This window comes from Gambusia affinis, linkage group LG02 (genome assembly GCF_019740435.1).
Source record: "Gambusia affinis linkage group LG02, SWU_Gaff_1.0, whole genome shotgun sequence".
NCBI classification, from domain to species: Eukaryota; Metazoa; Chordata; class Actinopteri; order Cyprinodontiformes; family Poeciliidae; genus Gambusia; species Gambusia affinis.
This window is the reverse complement of record NC_057869.1, coordinates 24,283,243-24,305,750: the sequence shown is the minus strand read 5'-3', so window position 1 is coordinate 24,305,750 and position 22,508 is coordinate 24,283,243. Positions and strand designations below refer to the sequence as shown.

Sequence of the window (22,508 nt, the reverse complement as noted above, 5' to 3'; positions counted from 1 at the left end):
AAACAGCTATGCTCATTCCAAAACTGCTTCAATCATAACTGGGACAAAAAGAAGAAGGAAAAAAAAAAAATCAATAGGTCTGCTCATGAAAGCCTCAAATCCTTTCAACACTCTGGAAAACCAAGCCAGCATGCCCCGCCTCAGCAGAATACCACTAAGCAGGAGATAGTGGAGAACACACACACACACACACACACACACACACACACACGTCTCCCAAGAGGCCATGAATGTCTGTGAGAGGCAGTCAGAGCCAAGAGAGTAGACAGACAGGAGTTAAATAGCCACTCAGGCAAGAGGGAAGCAAGTGCTTTAAAACAAGGTTAAATAACACTTAGCACATCCATCAACTGCCTCTTCAAAAAAAAAAAAAAAACGAGGGGAAAAAAAAGATTGCCTCTCTGCTTGCAAGATAGAACTCCAATAACTTGATCCATACATTCATTATACAAAATGGAGAAAGTAGACCAAAGTACATAGGGTGGGTTACCACATTTCAAAAGTCTATTTAACAGCTGGCCATTATTCAGTCGGCCCATTATGTCACGCTAGACCTGGACCCGAGAGATGGATGCAAGCAAATAAGGGCCAGCGTTCTGAATCGATGTTTGCACCGGTGAGCAGAGCTGCCCGTTTCTTGCAAAAAACGGAAAGGCGAGCAGAAGGAAAACGAAAAGAAAGAAAACGAGAAAGGAAAGGGCAGCCAGAACAAGACGAGGAAGTAGAGGCAGAATCACAAAAATAACAAGAGAATAAAAGAGAGAGTGGGCGAGGGATTGAGGCAGGGACGTCCCTGTTGAGTGTGCCTAATGAGGAAAAGCGTGCAGGGATCATTATCAAGAAGCCTCATTAGCGTGCTATGACTGAGGAGAAGAGAGACGAGGGAGGGAAGTCATGAGGGGCGAGAGAGAGAAAGACAGAAGAAAAAAAAAGCGGGGAGGGGAGGAATTTTCAGAAAATAAATTGCTTCCAATTCAATATTCATGGATAAAGAGCTAGCTCTCTTTCACACGTATCTTTTTTCATTATGTGTAAATGCTGCTGCAGCTCTGGCAACTTCCACAGGAAACAGGCAATTAAAGTTAACTAGGCGAAGCTGGCTCCCTGCAGAACAGTACTGTCAGGTGGAACAAGCATCAACAGAACCCCGCACAAACCAGCTGGCAGACTGGCTTAATAAGTCTGGCAATGATCGGCGCATTACCCACTGTGGCTTACAACAGGTTCTGCAGCTCATCAGCATTTCCTCAGCCATCGAACGAAAAGAAAATTAGACCGCAAGATATTTTAAAAACAACAAATGGGGCCGAGAGGAAGGACAAAGAGATTCCAGCTTGGCAGCGAAGGTTCTGGAGAACCCGTGGCATCCATATTGGGCAGAAGAAAAGGAAGACAGAAACAAACCGAGTGAAATTTTACTTTCTCTTTAAAGGGACAAACAACCCTAGAAAGGCGACAGCAGACCAACTAAGCAGACACTATGAGTTTGATAGGAGAATTGAGCCACAGCAGGAATAAACCTGTTGCTTCTCTGTATTAAAATAAAAAAAAGTTTTCGCTTATTTTGATTGTTAAACAGTGAAAAAAACTCATCCAACTTCTTATACCTTAACGATAAAATTCTAGTATAGCTTTCGAACACTTTAAAAAAAAAAAGTTTTTTTAAAAACTACTGTAAATATATCCAAACAAAATATATGTAAAAAAAGAGGCCATTGTGGTAAGCAAATGAGCTGTAGTGATATTAAAAGCAGCCAGGTGTAGAGGTTTGTGCAGTCTCCCGCCGATTAGTGTCTACATGACATGTGAAGAGCACCACGCCACCTGTAGCTGCCCCATCAACCAGTATCCAGCTACTATCTGGTTTAATGTAGGACTTATGGAAATGAAGGTAGGAGCATGCAAATGACGCAGCACCTCTGACACTTGTCAAGTAAGAGTCAATCATGTGTTGCCCCTGGCTAGACAACTATGCAAAACGGAGGAGAAAAAGGCAGAACGATTTCTCGGCGTCTGCTTTGTAGTCTGCAGTCCGTGCTGCAGCCGCGCAGATCTCAAACTTCAACTAAAACCAGAGCTGATCTAAAGTCTACTTGTCTGAGAGCGACCATCATTTAGTGGGAACTAAGGGTCAGTAATTGTTTTGGTCTCATTTGGTTCAAAGTCTTTGATAATAAACTCCAGCCAGATATTTTCCTGTACTGTAAAAAGAGTGAGAAAAGCTACAACCGACATTTTAGATAAAAAAAAAGTTGGAGGTTGTCTGATTAAAACCCTGTAAAGTCAAAAGACTGGATTTAGTTCACAGGTCAGTTAAGCCATCGTTGTAAACCTGGAACGGAGGAAACACTAAATCTTGTAAATGTTAAGACCCGCAGCTGTACAAACCATCAAGTAAATTGAGATTTCTCACAGGTGCGACCAACAGGAGACGTCCCCGCTCTCCACACTGGGTCATTCTGCGTAACCTAAACTTTAATCCCATCTATTTTACAGATGTTCAATGCCCGTTATCTCGGCTGCAATCCCAAACCTAGTCCTGACCTGAACACTTTAATTCTCTGGTCCAGAGGTAAAGGTAAGCCAGTTGGCTGAAAACCTTCATGTAATTAAAGAGCAAGCAAAGTGAAATGTGAGAAACTCTTTAATCTGATCGCAGCTGGAAGACCGTTTCAGAGCAGAGGCTCACTGTGAGCTGAAAATGGCAACAATCAGAGAAATTACAGTGCTGAACACCACATTGACAGATCATGGCAAACATTTTCTGTTCTAAAATTAATAAACCACTCAAGACAGGGACAAGTCTGCACAAGTGAAAAGACCATGGCACCGCTTTAAAATAAACAGAAACAGCGCTGCAGATTTTTATCAATTATCCCAATTTTTCTACCGGATTCGACCTCCTTTTCAGGATTTCTCTTAAATGTAGCCCTTCAGACGAAGATGGGGTTGAAATTAAATCCAAAAGCATAATGTAGCACCCTTTAGTGGTCGATAAATGTATGAGAAGTGCCGGTCCTCCTCTGTGAATGCAGTTTTGTCCGTGCTTCTGGGTTAAATGGAAGAAGAAGAAGGGGTATACACACAGTCAGAGGCAGATTGGGAAGTCCACGTACCCCGATGATAGCATTCAGCTCAGTCATTGTCACCTGCTTAGCCCTCTCAACAGCTTGAGCCACCTGCTGTTGATGCTGCAGGACACAAACACAAAAGATCAGACACAAGATGGAGACGAGTGCAGCTAAAAAGAACACATTCAGACGTCTGCCGATTCTCGAAGTAGAAAATAGACCCTTCACTCCGCCTTAAAACCCGAAAGAAAAAGTCTATAATATGTGCTTAAATCTAAAGGACATGCACAAAAGTAAACCCAGGTGGGAATAAACTGAGGTCAGAACAGTAAAATTAATAATCAGAGTTGTTTACTTTAAGTTAATTAACTTTATGGGGGAAAAAATATTTACTTTTAGGAGTATTTTTACTACAGAGTACTACAGAACTGGGCATTTATCGCATTGTTCATCATGATAAGATTTTTGATTGGATCGTTATCACAATAAATAAACAATGTTTATATTGATACTGAAAGAAGCTAATTTGGAATTTTATTCTTTTGCCTGGTTTTGTTACTTTGTAGTGAATTATTTTCATTTTGACCTTGATAAATTTATACTTTGGTCTATCTGATGACATAATCTCAAAATATTGCTATTTTAATCAGTTACTCAGAACTGGGGTTTCATTTTTACCAAATACTTTTCTGCTTTTACTCGAGTAATTTCTCGGACAGCTTCTTTTCACTTTCACTTGAGTAACAACATGTTGAAGCCGTGCTACACGGTTTTTGGATTCTCTACCCACCTCTGTTAAAACTCAATCTGTTGGAAGATGCTACAACAAAGCAACCAATCAGCTATTGAGCAACCGCCTCTATTTTAATATTTTGAATTCTTCATGAACAGCATGGCAGAAACCAGCTTATTTCCTCTGAGGTGCAGCTTGCGCGGCTAAAACTCACCTCTTGTGACAAGAACGGCATGATCTGAGCCAGAATTGCATTGAGGCGTTTGGCAATTTCCGTCTGCAGGAGAGAAGAAAGAAAATATTAGAAGAGCACGCTTACGATGCGTTGCATGCACCAACAGACTGAACAGTTTAATTACCTATAAAACCAAACTGTTTGCAGCGTCCATCTGGGTAAAACGTGCACTTTCTAACCAAATTGTATTTCTAACTAAATTGGGACCGCCCAAGAACAAATTTACTCCTCCCCCCCACCCCCCTTCTCCGATACTTCCATTAAGCTCAAGTCTTTATTTCATTAGGAGGCTGAAATATGCTAATACCATCTGGCTGGAGAGAGCCTAATGAGGTCCATACTTCAAAATTACGGCCTATAAAGAGAGAGAGGGGAGAGGGGGAGGGCACGCTGAAGCAGACAGGTTAACTCTCCAGCCCTATCTATCAGAGCCATCTTTGGTATCGACCACATAATATTAGCCGGCAGAGTAAGCTGATACTGCGGGGGCTCAATGTACATAATGCACTTTACAGCGCCGCATTTGGGCAAATGGATACGCTGCACTGCCCGTCTTACTGCACTCGGAGGTCCCATGACATTTTGCCCGAGCCAATTTCCCTTTTTAAATCCTGCACTTTCCGCAGTCGAGGAGCACAAGAGGAACACAAAAGTGGGAAGCGGAGTGAAAGGGGGTGGAAGCGGCGATGAATGGAGGAGAGAAATCCTCTGATTTGACACTAAGGTAATGCGGTTTGACTGAACCAGGGGAGGTGAACTAATTGATTCTGAGAGATTAGAGGTGGAGGCCCAGCAGGTGTGTGTGGGTTGAAGAGGTCCTTCCCGCCATTTTGGACGCCGGTGCATTCCGCTCATTTACTCCTTAACCTTGTTTGAATGTGAAAAGGCTGGAGAGACAGGAGGTGCCAGCAGCTTTCTGGAAAACCTCTGTCACCCTTTTCATTTTCAGGCGGAGCAGGAGACGAAGAGGGGAGGGAGGAGAGGGGCAGACCTTTGCTGTCCTGTCAGGATTTATCTCACAACCCCTGTTTGACCTCAAACGGACGGCGCTTTCTCCCTCCCAAAGCGTCTTCACACCCCTTTCATGCTAATTCCACTCCTCTCTTCTATGCCCTTCCTCTTCCTTTCTCCTCCTCCTCGTCCTCCCCTCTTCTGTTGCCGGGGCAACGCTATCTGGCACGGCTTATCGTTATGTAAATTGGGCTGAGGGGCTCTGACCAGAACAGCCTGTAAAATCATATTAGGAGCAGCACAGAGGCAGGTCATTAAATTGAATTTTCGGCCTGTCGATCTGATCGGCACGGGAAATTAATGAGGGATAACTGGGAATGCGGAGGCGGCTGAGGAGGAGGTGTGGGGGGCGGGCGGATGGCGAGCTGACTTGGAGGAAGGGTGGGGGACTCTTTGGAGACTCATAAAGCATCATCATTACTGGGGGGTAAGAGGGGGGGTCGTATACAATGACACTGGCAGGGTGAATGTGTTTCAGTGTTACGCCACTTGCCTGGAAATGGCTGCAGGGGGAGCAGCACAGGGCTTGTAGAAACAGCTGTATGCTGATACACTCAGCTATTAACGCAACTGCATTACGCACAAAGGCAACCATTTGCTCACAGCCAATCACCACTTCAGGGCCACCGTTTGAGGCTAGAAATCGTGGGATTCAGGCGCTGCACTCCGCCGTTTTGTTTTTTGTTGTAGAATGGTGCGGCAGAGAAAAGAGCTGGAGAAATGTGAAAAAAAAAAGAAAAAAAAAGCTGCTTCTTTGTAGTTAAATGTTCTGAAAACTTTTGACCCCCATGTTGACTGCAGCCCAAAACTCATCTGGGGATTAGAGTGGTAAGAATTTCGACTCATCGGTAAGATTTCACTTACTGATGGTAAATACAAAAAGGAAGCCGGCAGTATGATAGCAAGTGTCATATTTGTTATTTTGACCACTGTTTGTTCTGTATGACTTTGAAAATATGATAAAAGGTAGTTACTGTGAACAGTTTAGTAATAAAACTCACACTTTAAGTGGACAAGTGAAAAACCTATTTCAAATAGGAATATTTTTCAATAATAATATTTGTTTGTGGCACTACAATTGCTGTGCCATGCAGTCACAAACATACAGTAACCTAAAAAATACGTTTTTTTTTTTATTGTAATCTTCATGATGATCATAATAGTTCAATAAAACATCATAATAAGATCCCCATGCACTTAGTTGCACTATTTTCTCCGTCCTTTCCCGATTTTGTTCCTCTGTTCACCCACCCGGTGAGGGTAATGAGAACAAGTGTGCTTGGACAGATTCCTGACAGCTAAACATGAACATGCAGAAAACACCCGCTGTGGGCTTACAGAAGCCAAAACAGGACCACTTCATTTTTTTTTTTTTTTTTTTTGAAGTAACCATTTTTCCACAGAGCTTTCAGCAGCAGAGACAGGTTTATAGTCACTTAAAGCCGCTGGAAACAGAGGCCTTTGAGCCAGCTGAAGCTTTTCTTTGCAGCTCCACAATTACAGGTACTCAGCGTTGTCTAGGAGCACCAGAGCTTGGAGAGGCCCGCTCTCTCCACCGCATCCCTCTGTCAATGGCGCGTTGAGAGCCGTTTGGCTGTTTGTCGCTCCAGGCATTAGCCCCCCCGAGTGGAGAGCCGAGTCTCTGACGAGGATTCAATTGGCGAGGAAAACAAGTGGCATATGATGAGGAGGCAGAGATGGCTGTTTGGGAATTATCTTCTCAGCCAGGGCAAGAGGAAGAAAGAGCCACTTAGAGGTACCTTGTTCATTACGAATGCATGAGGAACATTTTGCATGTGCGTGACAATTTAGTTAGAGTCAATATGCAGAGAAAGAGGCAACATTTCTGCAGGGAAACCTATGGAAGCAGAGCATCTGTGACAGATACCGTTCCTCTGTTTGAATCCCAACACCAGTCAGTTAGAAAACATACACCCCAAACAATAATAGTGCAACACTCCTTCACCAACTTCTCCGGCCTTGCTATCAAAATAAAGCACGTCTCACAGCCCCAAGTAACCTCATCAAACTCCCCTGAGCGTGGGTGTGTGTGTGTGTGTGTTCTCCTACTCAGTTTATATTGGCTTTGAGACAGATCGACCATCATCACCTTGGCAAACAATTCCAGGAATCCACTATAAATTATTCATTTGCACAAGCTCCGTTTCTCCTTCCTCCCTGTTCCTCTTTTCTCCAGGAAACAGACCCGATAAAACACTTTCTCCCACCACCGCCTTCGCTCATTCAACAAGTGACGAATCGGATAATCGGCATACATCTATGAAAATGCTAGAAGTTCACTTTGAATCCCTGTGATTCCACTTAATCCTAGATCTAATTGGAATGGACAGGCAAAAAGCTATGCTTAAAACATAAGGAGGCATGAAAGTGATAAACATCCAGACAGAGAGAGAGCAGAGGGAGTTGAAAACAAAGCAACCCCCCCACATCCCTCCACCCCACTCACATTCACACACACACGCACACACACCTCCACCACAGTCAGCAGGGCATGTTGCTGAGGCAGCCTAATGAGCTGCGCTAATTAAAATCACTTATTGACAGCAAGCAAGGGTGATTACCTCCACCCTGCACTTTTTGCCATCATAAGAGACACTGTCAAAACAAATTACCTCCCGGCAGCCGCAGCCACACACACACCTTCCCTTTCATGACAACCGCTCTGCTCAGCAGCATAGAGGGGAAACAGTGTGCTGGAACCTCAATTACTGTAGGTTTGTGTAAGTAGACACAAACAGTGTTTCTATGTTGGGATATTTATAGATATGTGTGTGTGTGTGTGTGTGTCGGTGTTTATACATGAGTTCCTTTTTAGTCCAGATTTGTTGGGGTAACAACAAAGTGAATTTATAATGTGTTTTTTTTTTTTTTCACACTACAATAAATCTTCAACGCAAGCAAAGTAACACGCCCGCCTGCTTCCAATAATCCAGCCGTTCGTATGAACAACGGTGACGACGAGGGGCCGTCTGTTTACCTCTCGCTGATGTCATCACAAACACTTGTTCAGCAGGGAAGGGAGCGGGAGAAAGAAAAAGGAAGGAGGGTGGCAGGAGCAATAAATTATTCAGAGAGCTCTCCGCTGGGCTTATTGACAAACAAAGGAGATGCACAGGACAAGTCGATTAACCCATTTACCCCGGAACGCCTAGTCTCCAGATTACATCCACGCTTTCTTCCCACTCGTTTGGGCCGCGTATCACTCCTACCTGCTTTACCGCTGATAAAAAGCCCAGAAAGGGGCAGGGGCTGGCAGGCTTGGCTGCCTTGATGATGAGAAAACGCATCTAGTTAGCGTATCGCGCCAACTAAAGCGCATGAACGCATGCTGCTCCTCCAACCGGGCTCCCCTCCCGCCGATGCCATTAACCTTCTGGATCTCACGGCCACGAGGCCTCCACCCCACCATTCTTCATCTCGCCCCCTGCCTCTCTCACGCACTGCCACTCTCGTACATCATATTTTGCGGCTAATGACAACGCGGGCCATCTTTCATGTCCCCTTGCTGCGGTGGTGGGAGAGGCGGCGAAAAAATACGATGGTACAAACGGGGAGGCAAAAAAAAAATAGATCTGAGGAAGCAATAAAAAGTTTAAAAAGGGGAAGTATTATGTGTTTTCCAGGCACATAGTGCTATTTTATAGCAAAATGACGTAACTGCGTTAACTTCAGTTGTTATAAAAATACTACATACATCTAATATAACTTGAAAGAAATTTGACTTTATAATTTAACGCCTTGAAATCAGGCCTCTATCTCTTTAAAAAAAAAAAACAAAAAAAAAAACTCTTGCTCTTTCTGAAAGTCCACCTTCAGGATGTCATCCCAACATGGCTCCTCTATTAACCCTTTAGCAACGTTTTAAGCCGGCGCTGAACTGAGAAGTAGCTCATATAATGAGCGAAGCTGATGTGTTACCAGGTGTTTGCCAATTGCTGCTGGCTAGTCTTAAGGAGCTGAGTGGGAGAGTCACAAAGGAGGATCTTCATCTTTCATTTTTACACAACTGAATAGTGGATTCAGAGAGATTCAAGGATTTCTCAAACACGCATGAAAAAAAAATCTAAGTAACACTCCATCTAGGTTTTTGATAAAATGGAGTAACTTTACAATTATATTATAAATATATATTAAATGTAAAGCTAAAGAAAATGAGTCTACTTTACATAATACTGCCCCTGAAAAAAGAGAGGTCTGCTTCTGAAAATGTTAATAGAGGAGTTAACGGGGTCTAAAAGAATGTCGTCTTTGGTTTTTACATGACATCTTGTCACACTCTAGGTGAGAAACTCGTATTTTTGGTGCCAACAGGAGAGATGAGGTTGTTAATCCTCACAAACTCACAGGTTTATCTGTTCCACTGCAGCCAACATACTTTTGTTTGTTTATACTTTTGATCTCGTGCTCAACAACAGCCATTTTAAATCCCCTGCTTACATCTTCCATTGACATAACACACCACTTACAGTCTTAAGTGATTCACTTCTACAAGTTTCACGACACAACGCCACCGTCTGTTGTAGACGCTTAAACTAAAAAAAATTATAAGAAAAGGTTGAGTAAGGGGGGTCTCCAATTCCAGTCTTCCAAAAATACTGTCCTGACACTTTTAGATGCATCCCTGCTCCAACCCACCTGAATCAATTGGTTGAATTTACCTCTTCAACATGTCATGAAGTCATTTGTTACTGGTGTGATATCTGTAGGTCTGTCTTGAGTTATGAGGTACAGAATGATTAGGTCACTACCGATCTTTTTTTACTCTTACATTTTCTGAAAGTGGTCATACAGTGACCGCTAGGCAGAGATAAACCACAGGTATTACTGGTTATGTTGCCTTAATATAAGCTGATTATTTTCCTAATATAATAAAAGCATCTACTATAATAAGCCATGTGTCAGTATTCACAAACAGAATGCTTGGAAAACGGAGAGTATGTGGGCACATTTATGTGAATGAATGCATGAGGGGGCAGTATGGGAAAGATAAACATATGATGCAATTTTTGCTTGTCCACAGTTTCCACAAGGCTGTAACCCAGATAATTTAAGCCAAGGCTTACAAAAATAAAAATTCACCAGAAGCCAGGGAAAGCTAACTTCATGCTGACACATTGAGCACTTTACATAAAAAGTCCAAAAGTCAAACCAAGTCACCATCTATCAAGCTTCCCGTTTCTCCAAGGTATTCCTGCAGAAAGCAAAAGTCCATTCAGCGGTTCATTTGATTCTGTTTCCAAGTAAGTTTTCAAGTATCTTGGTATTTCCTTCATTAGCGGTGACCCAGGACTCTTCGCATCATGAACCTTTTGTATCGTTTATGGCACAAAGTGTTTTTTGTCCCCTCTTTTCTTTTGACAAATGATTAAAATCCTTCATTTGAATCAACAACTGTCTCTTATCCATTCATTGGAGCCTGATGAGGGCGTTACATGCTCAACATTTCTGGTGAGACGTCACTGAGCTGCAAACCAAAGTCATTGAGTGTGCTGCCTCACCTCCTGGGAGCTCCAGGGCAGTTTCAGGTAGAGGATTGTAACTAATGAATTTCAGCAAGCCATCCAAATGAGTCACTATTACGTTCTATTGTTCGCGCATTTCTGTGAAGCTCCACTGAAGTTACTGTTGCTTCCTTCGACGTGTGAAACACGACAGAAACAAACTATAACAAGGCGGTTGTGAAACACAGAAACGACTTTTCTTCTACCGAAAAGACTCTTTAGGTGGTGTGAAACAAACTGGATATTCTTCCAGTTCATCTATGAGGTGACAGCAGCGTGTTCGCTGATTAGATGAGCTTTTAAATTCCTTAGCCATGGAAATCCAAACATCTACTGGTAGAAAAAACAAACAAACAAAAAAAACAGTAGCTTAAGACAAACCACTCAAAAGCATACATGGCCAGTTTGTCTGGCAGCTACTTTAATCTCATCAACCGCCTCATCAGAGAGTGTGCCCTTAATGTTGTTTAACCTGTCAGCATTTCTACAACAGGAAGCCTGTATGGGTACGCCTCTGAAAAGCATTTAGGGATAAGGGCAGGAACTAAGGTCAGATATGCATGCATGCACATGTTTATACTCTTCAAACACTAGGGGAGGAAAAAACAAAAACACAAGTGTTTTGGATGTACATAGACCATATCTGATGTGGCCACATACCTGTTTGTGCATCTCAATGTTGAGTCCATAGGACATCTCATAGTACTGAAAAATAAAGAGAGACAAAACATTAAACCTCAAACGTTTTACTTCAACAATACATCAGACTCAAAGGCAGGTATTTATCCTCAAATACACACCATAATAGGTTTAACACAAGTGGTTGTAGGTAATTCGTTTTGACCCAGTAATGAGAAAATGAAAGACTAAGATATTTTTATTTTAACCATAAGGGAGAAGCTGAACAGATGCTTTAGGAAAGGAGTGAATGAAAAAAGCAGAACAACTTTGACCAAAACAGTCGACGATATTTGTGTACTTTGTGTACAGCAACAGAGGACTGGTTTCGTCTGAGTGACAGGTTATCTTTAAACACAACCCCAACCTATGACCTCAAAGACCTGACCCAAAAAACAAACAAACAAAAAAAACACAACACTTTCTGTGATGGTCAAAAGCCAAACTAACCAGATCCAAACTAAAATGTAGTTGTTTACCAAAGATACACAATTTACAGCTGCTAATAACACCTTGCCATAACAAAAAGCAGATTCAAAAAAGTGAAATCGACACCTTGTCCGTCATTAGTTCTTTAACACAAACAATAATATTATATGGGTACAGCAGAAGGGAGACAGGTTGCTCTGTGGACGCTCAGTGAAGCTTGTGTTGGCAAGAACCTTTGAGTTGGGTCATGTTTACAAAACCATCTGTTTTTGTCCCTGTTTTATGAACTCTGAACTGAGTATAGTACAAATTATCTGAGTGTACTTTTACATTAAACCTTGTCTTAAAAGCAGTGGCAAGCATTTATGACTTAAAATACTAATAATCTTTTAATACAAGCAATAATATCCCTCCATGCTTCATTTACTGTTTTACACTGAGCAGCAGAAAAACTTCTAATTAAACTGGATCTTGGACAAATTACAGCTAATATTACTAGGCCCAGCTGTTGACCAACTTAAAACTTTGCAACATCAATCTGAGAGACTATGCATGAAAAATGATTATTGGGTTAGAAATTTTCATGAAAATGATTGTTAGGAGTTTCACCGGGGGGATAACAAAAGCCGATCAAAGGTGCTCACTTGGGGCACATGTGGTTCTAACACATGTACTTAGAGCTGTCCACTTGACATCTGATCAAACAGGAAGCATGTTGGCAGCAAGTCTAAGCAGACTCACACTCTTCCCCTGTCTGAGAAAGCTGTGGTTGTGACACTTGTTTCACTCTGAGGAGGTTACTAAAATAAAAACAATAAGACCCCCACAGGAAACCCACTGATTCATGCACTAAGCCAGCAGAGGAGCCATTAACTTCCTTTGGATCCTGTTAGGTGTGTTAGGGTGAAGGTGGGGGGATTGGAGGAACCCAGAGACACAGATGGGAAGGGGTCATCACACCCTACGATCAATAGCTGGACATTTGACCCCGTCTAGAATTTCAACGGGCCCTTAACCCCCACCCTGCTGCTCCTCGTCCAATGAAAACAAGCGTGAGTCAACAATCTAACAAGATCTTGGAAAAACAACTAGGTTGCACCACCTGTGACTTTTCACCTGAGGCAAATGGGAGGGTACGGCATTAAATCAGATTCATGGCTTACAATTCTAGCACTTACCATGACATAGTGGCGCTGCATTTCAGTCTTTTCGTTGGCAAGTTTATCGTACTCAACTTTGAGACTTGTAGGAAGAAAGAAAGACAAAAAGAGAGAAGGTGTTCACCGATTATGATCCGAACAGAGAGCCATTAGAAAAGTAAACGCCATCAACTGTTTATAGTAAACGTCAGAAAGCAGTTTAGGTTTTATACGCCGCAAGTGTCGGCTTGGGGTGCATGAGGCTACAATAAAGGAGCGACCAGTAGCAGCTTCCTCTTCCTATTGTTTCCAGGAAGCCAGAGCTGTTTACAGTCAGTTAGTCATTACCTGTGGTACTGGGCCTGCAGGAACTGAAATTCGTCTTTGATCCTATCGCAGGACTCTGCCACCGTGAACTTGAAGCCAGGCTGCCCTGGTTGGTGAGGTGCCTGAAGGAGTGGAAACACCGCAGGTGTAAACATCATCAGCAGATAACTTTCCTGCCACCACCTCCTGCTTTTTCTCGCTAAACCCAGTTCTTTATCTCTTCGTGGCATTTTATGCGTCTGCTGAGCCTCAAGAAGCAGAACAGAAAGAAGGCTGCCTTCACCCACTTAATCCATCCACACAGAACTGCTGCATAAATGGCTTTTGTCGTTTTGACAACAAATTGCACAATGATTTAAACCATAACACAAGGTGCAACACAGCTTGGCACCAACTCAAGCCATAAATAGCAACAGCTCAATTCTCAGGTAATTAAGCAATTTTTTTTTAGAGGGGTGCTTTATTTGCATCAATGCACAAACAGTGACAAAGACAGCTACTCACCGGATGCCGGCCTTGTGGATACATGTCGAGCCTTTTACACAAGGGAATCGACGTGTTTTTCTCCCCCCCACCTTTTTTTTTTTTTTTTTGTCGTAAATCCCAGAGAAGGTGCGGTAAATCACCGCCACCCCTTCCCCTGTAAACGCAGGATGGCGGCGGACAAAGCCTTTCTCTGGGCTGCCAGGCGCACTTTCAGACCCCGACCAGTGGATGTGTTACCTCCTCAGCCTCGCTTTGGACCTAAACAAACAGAAAACGGGGCACCGCTCAGGGGCTGGATCACATAAACAAAAACACAAAGCGACACCAATTTCACCTTAGTGACCTAACCGCGGAGTCGGTTACGTAAAAATAAAAAAAATAAATAAAGTCGGTCTTTGGGAGCGATTTTGAAAATATTTCCCTAGATATGACAGATTCTGTAGCAGCCGGTTTAGTGAGCATCGCAGTGAGAAAATGTGATAAATTTCCCAAGTATAAGAATAAATCCCAAAGTTTTAGTTTTGAATACACCCACAGGGACACGATGCTTCGCTTTTCTTATAAATGCACCGAGTTCTCCTTCGTAATAAGAGAGAACATCTACTGTGTTTTGGTGGTCCGAGGTGATCAAAAAACAAGAAGTCTGCTCCCATAAAAGCCTCACCACCACTCGCCTCGTTAGCGGCTCTCTCCGTGAAGCTCTTTTTACCTTTGTCTCGACTGATTCCTCCCTCCTCTATACAGGTAAGAAATAGTATCCACACACTGCGGAATATCGTCGACTTTCCACCGCCACTGAAGACTTAAAGAGCAAAACAAAGATGTCTTTTCGTCGTTCCTGTATTCGTACGCTTCGTCTTGTTCGGCCCCTTGAGAGTCCTTTAAAGCCCGGCGATTCCGAGGCGGAGAGCGTCGCTCCGTCCGTCCGATCGGACGCTGGTCGAATCCTCGACTGCAGACAACTTCAAAACAGGCTAAGTTAGATCCCGCAGCAGTACGCCAGGTCTCCAGTAGCTCCTGATAGTATGAACTGTCGACCGAACCAGTTATTTTGTGTTAAAATATCGAGCGTTGTGAAATTCACCGCCAGCCTGCCGTTGGGTACCCAGTTCCTCCGCCTCGCGCTGTACCACACACAGACTGTGCACTGACACGAGGACCTCACTGCTGAGAGAGGGCCCCGCACCAACCAATCAGGCTCCTCGTCGGAGCTCCGCACGAGCAACCAATCACTGAGCGGCATCCCCACGTGGGGTTGGAAGAAAACAGACGTCCTCATTGGACAAATAGAGTGACCTCACACGGTCGCCATTTTGGATGTGAAGTGACATTCTGAGTGTTCAACAACTTGTTCAAAACAAAGGTAATAATTTATATGTTCGTCCATTTCAGCGAAGCAGAGCAAATGCTGTCTACATCTATTAAACTCTGGTCATCCAAGGACGTCTGTGGTGTGAACGTCACCCCAAGAGGTATGCTTATTTAAGCGAATTAAATGCAAGGTGAACATATATAAATTAAAGCAATGTCACCCTAAAACAAATATTAGTATTGGAACGTGAAGATAACACTTCTACAAGAAAGAGACAGATATACAAAGAAAAAAAAACATGCTCGCTTGGCTATCAAACCAAAAGCATCAATAAAGCACATGCTTTATTGATGCTCAGTTTATTAAAACCTCAAATTCGCAGAATATAAAAAGATGTTTTATCTACAGCAGAGCGTCCTATGAGTGACTTGAATTGATCGACCTATTTCTAACGAGACCTTAAGCGTGTACAAGCTTTCCTATCACCATCAATAGGAAGACTACAACACCTCCGTGTCTCCGCCTATCATGCGCTGCTCAGGCTACACACCCCACGTGGGGGCCTCTACCTCCGCCTCACTCCTCTCCATCCAATGGGAACCCAGCTGTCTTCCTGCGCCGCTTACGATTGGCTGAGTGCTGGAAGCGCTGTCAGTCATGAGTCCCCGTTGTCAATTAAACCCACGTTGGGTACCGCGCTGACAAATGCCTGTGCTACTCTCCCTCCTGCCTGCGAACAGTGCCTGGAATGGCTGCTTAATTAGCTTCGAATGGCTTTTCCTTTCAGCTCAAACAATCTGTCACTACCATGTGGTAAAAAGAGCCCTGCATAAAACAAAAGCAGGAAAAAAAGCTAGTAGGGGCTTAAATATCAGTTTGATTCCCCCCCCATGCCCTCCCCAACTCTTCAACCCCCCAACCACCATAAAAACATTTGCTGCAAAACAAAGCTTTTACCTCACTCAAACATTGGCTCCTTTCGCTCATCTGTTTCTGCCCTCAATTTCCTTTAAAACTACATTTGTTTGTTTATCTAGGAGTCCATTTAGGCTCCTCATGTTTTGATTTAAGCACTGGATTTCTGTTGGTGGACCGAGTTTGGTTAGCCTTCACGACATTTGTGGTTTTACTGGTTTATAAAGGCTGTTAAATGTTGAACTTAATCTGGTGTAATAAATAAATTAAAAAAGACACATTGATTATTTTATCTAAAATGAATGCACACCTCTTAAGATTATGGTTTGTTAGTGAAAAATCACCTAAACTCATCACAACAAACCTAAGCTACAGATTAGAGGATTGTGCAAAATAAATTAAATATTATACAATGAAAATCAAGATGCGAATAAAAATAATGCAATTGGATTCACTTTGGAACATTTTGTTCTTCCCAGACCGAAACACCGCTTTGTAATACTTCATCATTTTTATGATGCACAGTGAAGTGCGCAAAGTACCGCATTTGAGCTGTAGCTAGCACGCTGCGTGCTTCGGCTGCTGCCTAGCAACAAATGGATCCCTCCTGCAGATGTGGCGACATCAGTTGGGATAATAACTCAAGTACTGAGGGCATGTCGCAGGGTGACACACTGGCTGGGAGACTTTAAAGAAGAGTTTCACATAAAACTTCTGCAAATGATTCATTGTTCCAGTAGCAGTCACAATCACAGACTCTAAGAGGCAACAGACATTTGAACAAGATAATACTCAAGTCTGCTTTTGAACATCCAAGTTTCCTCAGAGGACATAATGTCTGAATGAACATTTCAGAATCACTGCAATGTCAGGCATCTTAAGCATTGAAACGGATAACAGGTAAAAGTTTCCGTTTTGTAATGTTATTCTGGGTTATGAGTGCATTTGACAATACATGGCAGCACTACAGGTGAGGCGACAGCGCTCAGCTCGTTAACAAGGTTCCACTAATTACATTTCCTGCAGTAATTTAGTCAACAGTTTCAATTTCTTCATAGATTCAAAGATATCCACCTGCTACCTAGGCTCTTTCACTCTACTAGCACCCTTAAAGTGATTAAATAGCCAAGTGTGACTGTGTGCGCTAAACGAATTAATGGTGTTAGACCACAGTTCTTTTTTTCTTTCCAGTTCCTGAAAAGAGCAGTGGCACTAAAATCCAATATAACCGCATTGCTCAATGTTTTTCCAATCATTTGCACAATTTCAACTTTTTAGTTCACTTCTCTTGCAAAATGATGGCAAGATAATTTGAGGAAGCCTGTGTCATGCTCAGAAACCACTTCTCAGATTGGCTTATTTTTGTATTTGCTGACGGTTTCCGTTGTGACTTTTGCCTGGACGAATCATTTTCTTTTAATTTGAAAGTCGAATAAATCTCATCATACATTTGAGCTTATCCTGTTGATATACTATTAGATCCAAATGGGGTTTTTATTTGGGGTGTGCATACAAATCTTCACAACTATGTACAAGACATAGCATGCAAAAAAAAAAGAAAAAAAAAAGAATCAAGTCCAGTTCACAAGAACAAGACTGCAGATTGGAGTTCCACTAATAAATAAACAGTTGCAGGAGCTTTACTTCTCCTTTACTTTTACACTACACACTATTTCAACAGAATCGGCGTGAAAGACATTATTACATACGCTACTCAAGAGGAGCATTAACCCACAAACATGGGACACATATTCATAAGATCGGTGCCTCAGTGGGCAGAGGAAGGAGAGCTGCTAGATTTCCAACATCATCGTCCATTCATCATATCTGTAGTCAAGTGGGCTTGTAGTGTTTATTTAAGTGGAGCTGTTGGTCAGTGGCGCAGATATTTGACAGTTTGCTCTGCGCTGAGCTTCCTGGGATTGGTATGTGTAGGCCCTGTGTAAGGATGTGGGTTATCTGGGAACTGGCAAACACAGCGACTGTCTCCACAGGCCCGAGCCTCTGATTCAAGAACCGCATACAAACAGACGTTATCGTACGGCTTCATCTGACACGTAGCCGGTCATGGATGCATCTCACACACACACACACACGCACACACACACACACACACACACACACACACACGCACACACACACACAGACACACACGTATGGACGCCAATTCAAACACAAACACGCACGCACACACACACAAAGATTCACTTTTCATCCCACTCAATAGAGAGTGGCCTAGATTAAGCAACAACAAAGAAGTGGGCTTCACCGCTGGGAGAAGTGGGGCCGCTCCGCCCTTCTAGACCTCTGCACTGTTTATTTGCACTGGAAACCCAGACGCTGTGAAACTCCCACTCCGAGGCACTGCACAAATATTGAGGCTATTTGCAGAGGTGCTTTTAATTCTTTACAGAGCAATGATTGGTTCTTTGCACCCTCATCTCTGCAGAAGCTTCGTCAGTGGATTCCTTTGGCTTTCGCTGCCCCCCCACACCCCCAACACCAACTAAAAGCAGCCATTAAATAAATATGATTGATGTATATTTTTAATAGGGTTAGTGGCCTCTAAAGAGTAAAATCCCATTTAATCTGCTTATGATATCACATTCTCTGCGTAAATAAATAATCCAAACCACAGTTTCATTTGGTTATACTTTCTTCTTCTCATTTTGTACAAGAAATAGGGAGTCTTAAAGACTCAGCCTAGGATTACCACTGGATGGATGGATGGATGGATGGATGGATGGATGGATGGCTAATGTCTAAAGAGGACAAATGGATGTAAGGACAGACGGACAGATAGTGTCAAAAGCAGACAAACTAATGATTGATCGAACAAACAAACGGCTAAAGACAAATGTGGGTGGATGGATAGATGGATGCTCATCAAGACATTAAACATGCTTAAATCAGACCCAGACTTTCTCAGTGTTTCCAGGCGGTGTAGGAATCCTTAACAAAATCAAACCATGCTCACTCTGATGGAGGACTGAAGTGTAAAAAACAAATTGTCTCTGCAACGCTAAAAAAAAAAAAAATCTAGCCTGAAGACCTTTTTTTGGACGTTGTGGGCTATGAGCAAGGGGTGAAATTGATTAATGCTGTTTTTCTCTTCCTCTGAGAGTGACATCACGTTTGTGAGGCTGTTTATATTCCAGCATCCATGAGATTAATTACTTCATCCATTCAACTGCCGCCACTTCCAGTCATCCCAGTTGCTTTGAATTAGAGGAGTGCAGCACTGGGGGCTGGATTTCCACCGCGGTGTGTTCAGTTGGACGGTCGCTGTGGCGTTCTAAAGCGCCCACTGACTCAGGATTATTGACATGCTTTCACAGGCGAGTTCGGGCCTTGAAAGGAGACATTCCTCGCCACAATGGGCCCAGTGTGTGTCGCGGGGGCAGCAGACATGAATAGAGCCCTTAAGTATCACTGTGACTCGTCAGCCTCTAATCAATGCAAACAAGATGAAAGGACCTTATCAAAAGAGACAAACACAGACATGAGCAGTGCCTGATCAAAAAGGTGAAGGCCTTTTTTGTGTAACCTCTGCATTAGCATGTGCTGTTGGCTGGTGTGTAGGTACGGGGCCTAATCAAAGCTATACTATGAAGATACACTATGAAAACAGAAGAAAAATCTGCTTTAAACAGACCCAGGTCTTTTGGTTTAAGTTTGGTCTTTAAATGCAAAATGATAATGCACTGTAATACCTTGATATGAAACATAATTAGAATATTTTCACAGCAGCGTTTCGTAAATGGTGGTTAGATGAATTGTTATTGTGCTTCGTGGCGCTGGAATGTGGCACGAGGCTCTCAAGAGGTGTCAGTGTTCGCCGTCCACCTTTGTTGATACCTAATGATTGAGTCTGCTCCAACAGATCCATAATGAATTCAGAACGGCTTTGCTTCTTGTGCTGTTTGTGATTAATAAGCCCATTTAGAGAGCTCTCATTGTGACCAGGTCCACAGGCCGGCTCAGGCTAACGCTCTTTATGGCGGTGGTGTTATTTTTCGTGATTACCATCCAAGTGGCTGCCATTGGAAAAGAAGGTCAACAAAGTGACCTGGTCCTGTCCATCAGCCGGAGAGTGAAAGAGGACCTCGTGACGATGGAGAGACCTTCTCTGCTTTTAACAAGCGAATGAGTGTTTTACACACACACACGCACACACACACACACGGCCAACATGGGAGCCTTTCCCACAGCTGTGGTTGGAGCCGGTGTCTAACTGAGAACCAATCCTTTCTGTTTTGACCAGAGAAACCCTGGCTCCGGGCCACACCAACTCTTTTGATTTCCAGAGAAATTAGTTGCTTACATCCGGGCGTTAAGGTGGTTTTATGGAGAATAACTCGAGGCTTAAACATGCTTTGTGGTGGTGCACTTCTACATGTATCTGCCATTCAGTGGCGGCCTCAGGAGTAAGTGGAACAATCTGGTAATTGCTGCTGGCTTTTTGTTGGTGACGTTGGTATGGAAACAATAAGTGGTGCTGGTCAACTGGCCGCCACATACGTTTGCTTTTTTTACCTGAAAACATTGGTGCATTTGATTCCGACCACGAATCACTTCGCATCTTCTTGGAGACATTTCACGCACAAAATGGCTACTGATGATATAATGTCATTTTCCCATAAATTTTGTTTATAGCCTGCTGTAAGAAGATGTGGTCCAGCAAATTATATCTTCAAAGAAGATATAATTTGCTTATGGGTGATAATCTATTGTATCTAAATAAATAAATAGAAATTGACTGCCCCAACTGGGGATCAGAACCACAGTGCAAGATAAAATCTGTAGAAATTATACAACATACCATAAATGTGACATTTCAGCACTTATGTGAATATTTATGTCTGTAATTCAATAATATATTTAACGAGATTTGCAATAATTCAGTACATGTATGCTAAATGGTTTGTTAATGGGTACAAATTGGACAGACTAATTGGTGTAAAGGCAAACTGACTATTGGCCTACTATAAATTACAATGAACAAAGTGGTGGTTTGGTGGTGAAGTAAAAAGAATGTAAAGCTCTTTTACTGCAGTTTCTTGTCTGTGTTTCATTTGCCTTTTGGTTTGCTCATGCTAAATTCAGTCACTAAACAACAACAAGCATCAGAGACTCTGTTGTGGCAGCTCTTTTGTGACTTTCCAATGCTATAATAACAGGGAACCTTCAGTCTGGGAAGAATGAAATCAACATGGATGGTTACCACCAAACCAGAAAATGCCAGGTTTTAAGTTTTGAAGTCAAACTAGACCCGGTGCCATTGGTACTTGCATACGGCTTTGGAGAATTTCTGCAATGCAATTTTTAAATTCTGATGAGTTTATATGAAGCTGCCTCAGGTGGAGATTGATAATACTTCATCTTTTTCTCACTAACTGTCAGACTGATTTAACGGCAGAGCAAGAAGAGGAAAGGAAGCCCTGGTACATAAACCTTTCTGGCAGACCACAGCCAATAAAATTACAACCTTCACTCTACTCCCAACTGGGACAGTGGCCACGATGTGGGTGGGCTGCTGAAAGCACAGATTAATAAATTTAGAACTATGTGGCTAAAAAAATGAGTCTCAGTGACATGTATTATTTATACTCCAGATATCAGAGTCGTGGATTACTAATTAGAAGTTCAACTTTAAAAAAATAAAACAAATCTAGAGTAGAAACAATCCTCATTGTGGGGGAATTCAGGTGTACCATCAGAACAGTGACAGGCAAGTCAAAGTATGCAGATTCACACAAAAGTAATAATATGAAAAACATAACGAATAGGAGATTTGTATAGCATAAGACAAAATTATTATTCAAAATAGCGTGCTGTACTTTGATTCACAGAAATGAGCCGCAGAGTAGAAATTTAAGAAAAAGTACATATGCATATACATGCATGCGTATAAAAACCCCCCAACAGATGATTTACAAAATCGGTACTGCTCAGCGGAAATAAGGCGTTACTGAGTTTGCTGGGAGGAAGGATCTTTGATAACGTTCCTTTGTGCACCTAGGATGCAGCACTCTGTCAATGGAGGAGCTCTCCAGGTCTGCAACAATTTAATTTGCAGGTTAGGAGGCATTGTCCAACAGTAGAAAGCATATTTTCAAAAAAATAATTCAGTTTTGTTTATTTAACATATATTTTTAAGGGTACAAATACCACATACAGCATATTTTCAGACCCCCTACAAAAATGTTTAAACCTGCCTATTTTAATAGGCAGGTTTCTATACATGTATTTCTCCCCAGCTAAATCAATATTCTTAATTTAAAGCCTGGGTTTTTCCTCAATTTCTCAGTGTAAGATTGTGTTACTGCAATAAAAAATGTCTTTTACTTTAAGGTTTTTGATTTACTCATCTTTACTGGGGGGAACCAGCTGCAACTTTAAGATGATAAAACAAAGGTTAGACTGCAATCCTGAAAATTGCAGGTTTATAAGTATCCGTGGTTTGCAGAGAAGTACTGCCTTGTTATTACAATGTAAACTGTCTATTAAAAAAAGGAAGAGGGATGTACAAAGTAGGTGAGAGCAGCCTGACATCTTACTGACATTTTAAATGTCTCCTCCATGTAATGATCTTTTTTTTTTTTTTTTTTTTTCATCAGCTGCTCAGCAGGAAACTAAAGAACTGAGTT

At 42.4% G+C, this 22,508-nt stretch overlaps 1 protein-coding gene across 6 annotated transcripts in view; it reads right to left on the bottom strand.

Moving 5' to 3' along the window:
• The window catches only part of LOC122841750 (transducin-like enhancer protein 3-B), a 28,847-nt gene extending 13,973 nt beyond the window's left edge, over nt 1-14,874 (bottom strand). Inside the window, exons 1-7 of one of the 6 annotated variants that reach the window (XM_044135328.1) lie at nt 14,341-14,874; nt 13,650-13,889; nt 13,167-13,267; nt 12,858-12,921; nt 11,233-11,277; nt 4,019-4,081; nt 3,087-3,191 (exon numbers count right to left, since the gene is read on the bottom strand). In XM_044135328.1, the coding sequence (XP_043991263.1) occupies nt 3,087-3,191; nt 4,019-4,081; nt 11,233-11,277; nt 12,858-12,921; nt 13,167-13,267; nt 13,650-13,673 (402 nt within the window). In that variant the 5' untranslated portion in view covers nt 13,674-13,889; nt 14,341-14,874. The remainder of the gene's footprint in view (nt 1-3,086; nt 3,192-4,018; nt 4,082-11,232; nt 11,278-12,857; nt 12,922-13,166; nt 13,268-13,649; nt 13,890-14,340) is intronic. The other 5 variants (XM_044135336.1, XM_044135331.1, XM_044135326.1 and 2 more) reach the window with 5 other exon arrangements.
• Nucleotides 14,875-22,508: the final 7,634 nt, after the last annotated feature.